General features: G+C 34.0%; 2 protein-coding genes across 4 annotated transcripts; one reads left to right on the top strand and one right to left on the bottom strand.

The window, feature by feature from the left end:
- The first annotated feature begins 1,042 nt into the window (after positions 1-1,042).
- LOC105112041 (protein NRT1/ PTR FAMILY 6.4-like) lies at positions 1,043-4,085 on the top strand. 2 transcript variants are annotated; one of them, XM_011007601.1, is made up of 5 exons: positions 1,043-1,290; positions 1,381-1,501; positions 1,592-1,821; positions 2,120-2,667; positions 2,834-4,085. In XM_011007601.1, exons 1-5 carry the CDS (start codon positions 1,288-1,290, stop codon positions 3,711-3,713), a joined length of 1,782 nt encoding a protein of 593 aa, XP_011005903.1. In that variant the 5' UTR covers positions 1,043-1,287; the 3' UTR covers positions 3,714-4,085. The 2 variants fall into 2 exon arrangements, with proteins under 2 accessions (XP_011005903.1, XP_011005904.1); XM_011007602.1 differs by having other exon boundaries at positions 1,044-1,290; positions 1,592-1,809.
- Positions 4,086-4,109: 24 nt separating this feature from the next.
- On the bottom strand, positions 4,110-6,250 carry LOC105112040 (ribosomal protein L30 family protein). Of its 2 annotated transcripts, none has more exons than XM_011007600.1 (3): positions 6,145-6,250; positions 4,590-4,797; positions 4,110-4,464 (listed from the first exon to the last, which is right to left on the bottom strand). In XM_011007600.1, the coding sequence occupies exons 2-3, from the start codon at positions 4,779-4,781 to the stop codon at positions 4,336-4,338; spliced, it is 321 nt and encodes a 106-aa protein (XP_011005902.1). In that variant the 5' UTR covers positions 4,782-4,797; positions 6,145-6,250; the 3' UTR covers positions 4,110-4,335. The 2 variants fall into 2 exon arrangements, with proteins under 2 accessions (XP_011005902.1, XP_011005901.1); XM_011007599.1 differs by having other exon boundaries at positions 6,106-6,215.
- Positions 6,251-8,828: the final 2,578 nt, after the last annotated feature.

The following is an 8,828-nucleotide window of genomic DNA, read 5'->3' as shown; positions in this document are numbered from 1 at the left end:
AGAGAGTGAAGCCCTACCATCCTCAATAAGTCTCACAAAGGAACTTTTCCACTCCACAAAGAGTTGCTTTGAGCTTGATTGATGGCACAACCGGGTGTTATTATCTCTTAATTTCATCCAAAAATAAAAAAAGAACTGGTATTATCTGCTTTTCCTTAAAATGAATATCAGCCGGTTTAATCAGTGAATTGACTTGAGCTTTTTGAACTGAATCTCTTACCAATTCTCCTCCGTTGCATCGAGAAACTACACATAAAAGTTTTCTTGTCTAATTCAGTCCCTTATCTTTGTTCAATTTGGATCCAATGGGGTGGGGATATCACACTCGTGGGCTTGTAGCGAACGCAGGATTGAGATTTTCGTCATAGCTTTTGCATTATTTTTTGCTTGCTAAAGCCTATAGCCTCACGCAGTTAATTCCTTTGCAATCATGGCTGAAATAATGGTGGGAGCACGCCAGGCATTCTTTTTACGTAACAATAGCAGTTGAGATTCTTAAGGTTTAGGGTAGGGTTTCCTACATAGGACATGACCCGACAGAAAGAAAATTTTCGCATATGGTTCGATCAATATGCTGTTTACCTGTCCAATTGACCAAGGCTTTCTGATCAGCCCCACATGACCCTAGTATTTGTCCCAATGTCTTACGTTTTACATGATCTTTCAATTCCCATAACGATAGTACGATAAAGAAGAAACAAGATTGGAACGCTGGGATGGCCACTTTCCAGCCAGAGATGGTGAGGTTGTGGCTGCAGGAACGTAAACCACTAGATGAATACGTCCAAGTTGCTCACATATTTTTCTGTAATATTATTAAAAATTAATATAAATTATATATTAATATTTCATTTAATAGCTTAACTTACATAATTGATATGGTTTTTTTGATATAGTATTAGAATCTTAATAATCAAACAGTTAAAAGTTTAAATTTTATTATTTTTATTTATTTAATAAAAATTAAATATAAAATAATATAAGTGTGTAACTTTCACCCCACCCACCTAATTGTTTAAATTATTGGGTCAAGTAGTTATTTGAAAAGTATAAAAAAATAACAAGCCACTCTTCACCGGTAGAAAAAAATTGCAACAGTTGCCTTCTTCCGATGTCCAGCGCCTTCCATATTTATATTCCCTCCAGATCACGAACTCATTCACCAATTCTCTTGAGTACTACAGAACCAAGTAGTTATTTCCTCATGCACTCCCATTCTGTTCTTCGTTTGTAAAGTGAAGGTCTACATAGCACCGATACTTGCTCTCTGTCTCTCTCCCTTCAAAAATGGTACATGCTTGCGTGAACATCTTCACTACAGTGATACCGGATATTTCATAGTTATTTGGCTTATTTCTCTTATCACCTCAACTGTAACAGGTTTTAGCAGCAGGCCTGGGCGGGGAAGATGGCGCACATAATGATCCTGCAGTAGACTTTCGAGGAATTCCTGTGGACAAGTCCAGAACTGGAGGATGGCTTGCTGCGGGGCTCATTCTGGGTGCTTCTCACTAACAAGAGTCAATGTCTTATACATCTAAGTATATGTGCTGAAGCACCTGGCTAATCTCTACTCCAATTTGTTTTGCAGTAACCGAGCTTTCGGAGAGAATATGTGTCATGGGCATATCAATGAACTTAGTGACATACCTCGTCGGAGTATTGCATATTTCATCGGCAAAATCTGCAAACATGGTCACCAACTTCATGGGTACTCTCAACCTTCTTGGCCTCTTTGGGGGTTTCTTGGCAGATGCTAAGCTCGGTCGGTACTTGACAGTTGCGATCTTCGCAATAGTAACTGCTTTGGTAAGTTTCGAGGTAATATATTGCATGCCAACGTGTCACTAACTTAAAGAAGATAAAATGCCACGTTATCTCTGATAATTAATCATGCTTTAGTATCAACGTGAGGGCTGCAAACCTGCTCTTGCATCATTCTGAGACACCCTTCCAAGTCCCAGCTGAGAAAAACCAGTAGCATGTTAGGTAATCACGAGGCCAAACATTGATGAAGGTTCTAAGTAGACCTAAAATCTGTACTCTAGGCTTGCCAAAAGCTGCGCACAATTATTTCTTTTTTCAAGCCTTGCTGCTGATTCCTTTCCATATGCATCAGGGGGTCAGTCTACTAACAGTAGCCACAACCATTCCTAGCATGAGACCCCCGCCATGCGATGACTACAGGAAACAGAATCATCAGTGCATCGAGGTGAAAGGAAATCAACTGGTTCTCCTATATGCAGCGCTTTATACAGTAGCCCTTGGTGGTGGTGGAATTAAGTCCAATGTCTCGGGTTTTGGATCTGATCAGTTCGATCAAACAGATCCCAAGGAGGAGAAGACAATGATTTTCTTCTTCAATCGGTTTTATTTTTGCATTAGCATGGGGTCATTGTTTGCAGTTATAGTGCTGGTATATGTACAAGATAACGTCGGAAGAGGGTGGGGGTATGGAATTTCAGCAGGGACAATGGTGATCGCAGTAGCACTGTTGATCTGTGGTACTCCACGGTACCGTTTCAAGAAGCCTCAAGGTAGCCCATTAACTATCATATGGAGGGTATCGTTACTGGCATGGAAGAAAAGGAAACATCCTTATCCTTCACATCCCAGCCTTCTGAATGAGTATGATAGTGCCACAGTTCCCTACTCAGAGAAACTCAAGTAAGTTGAACAATTACTTCAGAAACAACGATTTACTGGATTATTCTCATGTCGTTTTAAGGAAAATGTCCTTTCTTATATCCATCTATTATTACTGTCACCACTCGTACAAGTATTCTCGCAGAAATTTACCAGATTCCATTTCTTCTCATGTGTTACTCGTCAGGTGTCTTGACAAGGCTGCGATCATAGATGATCCCACCTCCATCGGTGCGGGAAAAAATGACCCTTGGATAGTATCAACTGTTATGGAAGTTGAGGAGGTGAAGATGGTGCTAAAGCTCATCCCAATTTGGTCTACATGTATCCTCTTTTGGACAGTTTACTCTCAAATGATTACTTTCACTATTGAGCAAGCAACCTTCATGGATCGAAAAGTTGGCTCTTTGGTTATTCCTTCAGGTTCATACTCCACCTTTCTCTTCATCACCATTCTCCTCTTTACATCCCTAAATGAAAGACTCTTCGTTCCCCTGGCTCGAAAGCTTACCCACAATGCACAGGGGCTGACAAGCCTCCAAAGGATTGGAGCTGGACTCTTTCTTTCAATACTAGCCATGGTGGCTGCTGCTAGCATTGAAAAAGAAAGAAGGGAAACTGCTATTCAACAATCTATAAAGATAAGCGCCTTCTGGCTAGTCCCTCAATACTTCCTAGTGGGTGCCGGGGAGGCTTTCGTCTATGTTGGACAGCTTGAGTTTTTCATCAGAGAGGCGCCAGCAAGGATGAAATCAATGAGCACTGGGCTTTTCCTCAGCACCATCTCAATGGGTTTCTTTGTTAGCAGTTTGCTGGTGTCTTTAGTTGACAAAGCTACCAAGAAAATCTGGCTGAGGAACAACTTGAACAAGGGGAGGTTGAATAACTTCTATTGGTTACTAGCAGTGCTAGGAGGGTTGAACTTCTTCGTTTTCCTAGCATTTGCAAGGGGACATCAGTACAAAGTCCAGCACTATATCAAGCCCAAAAACTGTAACGAGAAAGGGTTTAAACCTGCAGGTGATTTGACTGCTTTAGAGATGGTGAAGGAGGAGGTAATGATTTAACTGTCATGAACATGCTCAAGGAAAAGGACATCAATAAATAGGAAGCACCCTAGTGAGAAAGGGTTTAGAACTGCAGATGATTTGACTGCTTTAAAGATGGTGAAGGAGGAAGGAATGATTTAACTGCCATAAACATGCTCAAGGCAAAGAACATCAATAAATAGGAAGGACCCTAGTCTACAGCTCTTCAAGGCCTTCCTAATGTTCTAAGATTTTCAGACGTACTGAAAGTTTATACTCAATTTTCAGACGTACTGAAAGTTGAGCTACTTAAGACGCCATGTTGTGTGCCTATTCTGTGTATGGTAATGCACAATTTTCAGGTTCTTATTTTAGAACCAAGTATTTATTACACAAGCACCAGTTAAACTACAAAGCTTTTAGAAGCAAATGATGTTGCTAATTTAGAATTCTGATATTTATGTCAATACCCGAGAAAAGAGATATATAATCCACTGACTCCAGCATGTCGACTAGGGAAAAGTGCAATTCCAGTTAACTGGATCAACCATCCTTCTATAAATACGGCACTAAAAGAAAAAACAGTTATCTTGACAAACAGATGCCCATTTAAGAAACAGAAAGCTGACCTCCGAAGAATTACATAGAGCAAAAGCTCACTCTAAGAACTGCTTGCAGAGGCAGGTAAGTGGTTTATGACCAATGGAGGGCGTACAGCTCGGTGGTTTACATCATTTTGTTTGCGGGCCTTGTACATCTCTTCTGTCTCAATCACAACTAACCTCTTCACCTGAAGGGAAAAGGAATTACATTCAAAATAATGACCTAAGAGTCCAAGCAATGATGATTTACAATTTAAGTCCTTATATTTCTGATAAATCACAAATGCAGACTTAATCTGAGTTTATATAAAACCTGCTGGAGCATTCCCCTGACTGTAGGAGTATTCCATCGCATGACGGTCCGATTGCACTTACGAAGACGCAATGCCTCTAAGGTACGCCTGTGAAGTCTCCTAGTTCCTGGAATGCCCCTCACCAAAGTTATATACAGGTGCGGACTCCATGCAATTGGAACTTGGGCTTTGAAGGCTTTGAATGCATTCATGTTTTCTCTTTTGCACCTGAATTGTCCAAAAAACGAAAGGAATGGTGCTTTGCACATAAAATGAAATTCTACAGTGACAGATACTTAAAGAAGAGAAAGTCGGAATGAAAATACAGAAAACGCATTCAAACCACAAAGGAAAACAATAACTCGTCTGTTATATTATATGAAAAGCACAAAAAAAGGCACATCAATGTCAACTGACTGTTATTGAGTAATGAAGGCTGAAGAAACCTATTCTCTAATAAAATCTCTAGAGATCACAAATATACCCACATCCTGTCCTACTTTATCAGTAAATATCAAGACATTGAATCAGTAAGACTATTTACAAATCTAGATATTTAAGGATATCCCTGAATTGTCCAAAAAACATCTTAGCAATGGTGCTTTGCACATAAAATGAAATCCTACAGTGACAGATACTTAAAAAAGAGAAGACTCCAAGTAAAGGAATGAAAATACAGAAAACGCATTCAAACCACAAAGGAAAACAATACCTTGTCTGTTATATTATATGAAAAGCACCAAAAAAGGCACATCAATGTCAACTGACTCTTATTGAGTAATGAAGGCCGAAGAAACCTATTCTCTAATAAAATCTCTAGAGATCACAAATATACCCACATCCTGTCCTACTTTATCAGTAAATATCAAGACATTGAATCAGTAAGACTATTTACAAATCTAGATATTTAAGGATGTCCCAACTGTTACTCAATTCCATTATGAAAAATCAGTGCAAAACCCCAAAATCTGATAAAATTTCCAGCCAATAAACAAATTGTCAGCTTATAGTAACTTCCCAACATTTGTTCGCCCCTCGCTCAATATCTGATTCAGATAAACAAAGTATGCTCTATTCAAGATAGACAGAAAGAATCCAACGATTCATCGAAAAGTTGGCGTGCAAAATTTATGAATGGATTGTATTAGCAGAAAAAGAATCACATGGGCCCAAACTAGTTACAAAGTTAATACCAAGATAACGAAACAGGGACAAACAGAGAGTAGAAGAAATACTATACAAAGACAGACCACGAAGACATAGCAAAGCTCAAACCAAGGTACAAAAATTAACAGAGTACAGCTTAACCAAAGAAGTGACACACACACACACACACTCTAACACACATACACACACTGTGGCATTGCATCGAACAGATAGCGTGCATACTTTGAACCAACTAAGACAAAAGAACCCTGCTTTTGTTTGTTTAAAATTCACCAATCCCACTTTTCAAACTTTCCTTTGCAAGTTTAATTGGACGCAAATCTAATGAAAATGACTAAGATATATCTAATTAATCAAATAGCAAGGTACCTGAATTACTAAGCTCGTCTACTCAGAGAAAAAACTGACTTGTGACTCCGTCCCGCAGCAGAGGCTGCTCGTTCTCTTGTAAAATGGCTGCGAGAGCCACCGAAGGACGCTCATTTTCTTGTGGTAGCTCCTAGGCTATAATTTCCCAAGCCCAGCATAAATGCAGGCAATGATGTAGGCCCATCTCACAAATATTTGATTTTAGATTTTCCTATTACCCTTACTTATTAAATCTCCAAGCTAGCCCATTACTAAGGTGATGGTATTAATTGCATGGTTGAAGCTTTTATGTTGTTGCAAGAGTTTTTTTATTAAAAAATAAAATAATATCATTCTATAAAATATATTTTAAAAAAATAAAATTAGTTTTATTTTTATTTTAAATTGATTAATCATGTTATGAGTTGACCCACCAAGTTTATTAAATTTAATTTAGAGTTTTGATACGTTAGTTACTTGGTTGACATAATAGTCTAAATTTAATAAAATTATTATTAATTGAGATAAGTTAAAGAAAAATTTATTATAATTATCCTATAGTTTAATTGGTTTTACACTTATCCTTTTTATTTTAAAAAATTATAGTTTCAATATAAAATATATTAAATTATAGAATAATTTCGAATGTAAATTATCACGTGCACATTAAAATTTTAGGATGAAATTATAATTTTTAAAAACAAGAAGAGTAAATATAAAAATGACTTATAATTTAGGTTAACAAACTTGTTTTTAAGAAAATTACAATTTTATGCTGAAATTAATAATCATTTTATTAAAATTTGTTAAAGAAAAAATCAATGAAAAAAAATCAAAGTGTGAAACATAGAAAATTTTCATGGCCAATCTCAAATTTGAAAGAAAAAAAATTAATCCATTTATATTTTTTCTTACCTTTTAGTCCTATTAATTTTTTTAATTTTTTTAAAATTTCATTTTTGACAAAGAGAATTAATAGAAAATCATTTGAAAAAAATTAAGAAGATAAAAAGTTTGCAAATAGCCACTTTTCAACTACAAAACTCATAGTTTTTTGAGTCAATAAGTTACATTAGATAAAAAAAGTTTAATGTTAATAGACTTTTCTATAAACATGTCTTAAAAAACATATTAGATTTTGTTAAGATTTATTATTAAATTCATTTTTTTTAGTAAATTTAGAGTGTTTTGGGATTGGCAACCGGTTTATAGAAGTTTTTTATAGCATTTTCAAAATACTTTAAAGTAAAAATAACTTAAAATTGGGTTTTTATAGTCCAAAGACCCTGATTTTTAGATCACCTCTAGTTTAAAAAAAAAAGCCATAATAATAAGCAACAAATTACATGCTTAAAAAAATAAAATGGATGGTTAAGAGAAAAAAAAGGCATATAGCTTTTTTATTAAGGTTAGGCGCATGAGTTTAGCATATTAACGCCTGATTTATTTTTGTTTTTTTGTTTTTTTCATTAATTTGTTTCTATTAAATTATTATTTTTTAATAACAATTAATCTTTTTACACTTTTGTAGTTTTTTTAAGGGGATTAGTTTGATTTGTCTTGAATTCTTTTCTTTTATGTTTTATGCGAATTCATTGTATTTAAATAAATTTTTTATAAAAATAAAATTATTTGTTATCAGTAACAACAATTAGTCACTAAGATAAAATGAATGAAAAATAAAAAATAAAAAAGACAATCAAAGTAAAACATTTGCATGTTCATCTATATTTTATTTCTACTATAAATATTAATTTTCCAATTTAATATTTAATTAGAGTTAACAATTCTTTTTGAATTATCACTTCATATATTTTTAAATTTTTTTATAAATCATAAATATCATTTTTTTCATTTCTCAATTAAATAAAAAATTTAGATAGAATTGAATTTTATAATTTATTTTAATTTATTTTATATAAAGCTATTGTGATCTCAAATAAATATCTTAATATTGGTTTCATATCATGCATCTCTCCATTATATCTATTACAAAGATTAACTTTTCAATCTAATATTTAATTGGTGTTAACAATTCCTTTTGATTATCACTTCATATATTTAAATATATATTTTTTCTCATTTCTCGATTTAAAAGAAATATGTTAAGAATCGGATTTCATGATTTATTTTGATTTGTTTTCTATAATGTTATTACAATCTCAAACAAATGTCTTAGTATTACGTTAATGTTCAATTTTTTGAGCATTTATTTTTTATTATATAATTAAATAAAAAATAATTTCTCAAAAAATACAAAGTTATTCAACTTGTGAACTCATGACATGGGTTGTGAGTTTGATTAGGTAATCTGGGTTGACTTAGATTAATCTAATATATTGTTATCTTAATATATTTTTTTTAAATGCCACCTTAAGATTTTTTAAAAAGTCAAATTATATTTTTACAGTCGTTTGGGTTATCTTTGAATTCGAATTGAGAGGTTTAAAGGCTGGATAATTTCCAAACACTTTGATCTAGGTAAAACATCAATCAAAAAGTTTGAAAGTTGATGTGTTAAGCTGAGTTTAATGACATCATAAAAACATGTTCCACGACCTTTACATTTATTTTTTGAGTTCAAAAAAATCTTCATCCTACCCGATCATAATGCATAACAATTATCTAATATGACATAAAACAAATAAACCTAACATATATATTTTATTAGAAAAATAAAGATTCACACACACTTAAATAGTAGGAATAAAAATAAAGGGATTAAAATAGAAACCATTGAAAAG

The sequence above is a fragment of the Populus euphratica genome, unplaced genomic scaffold (assembly GCF_000495115.2).
Source record: "Populus euphratica unplaced genomic scaffold, PopEup_1.0 scaffold343.1, whole genome shotgun sequence".
NCBI lineage: Eukaryota > Viridiplantae > Streptophyta > Magnoliopsida > Malpighiales > Salicaceae > Populus > Populus euphratica.
Note: the sequence above shows the minus strand (reverse complement) of the source record. Positions and strands in the feature narration are given on the sequence as shown.

Coding starts and splice junctions, on each gene's coding strand:
- LOC105112041 (XM_011007601.1), top strand. Junction 1,502..1,591: donor TGCTGCGGGGCTCATTCTGG/GTGCTTCTCACT, acceptor TTTGTTTTGCAG/TAACCGAGCTTTCGGAGAGA. Junction 1,822..2,119: donor CTGCTTTGGTAAGTTTCGAG/GTAATATATTGC, acceptor CATATGCATCAG/GGGGTCAGTCTACTAACAGT.
- LOC105112040 (XM_011007600.1), bottom strand. CDS start 4,781: ATGAATGCATTCAAAGCCTTCAAAGCCCAAGTTCCAATTGCATGGAGT. Junction 4,465..4,589: donor TCAGGGGAATGCTCCAGCAG/GTTTTATATAAA, acceptor TTTTCCCTTCAG/GTGAAGAGGTTAGTTGTGAT.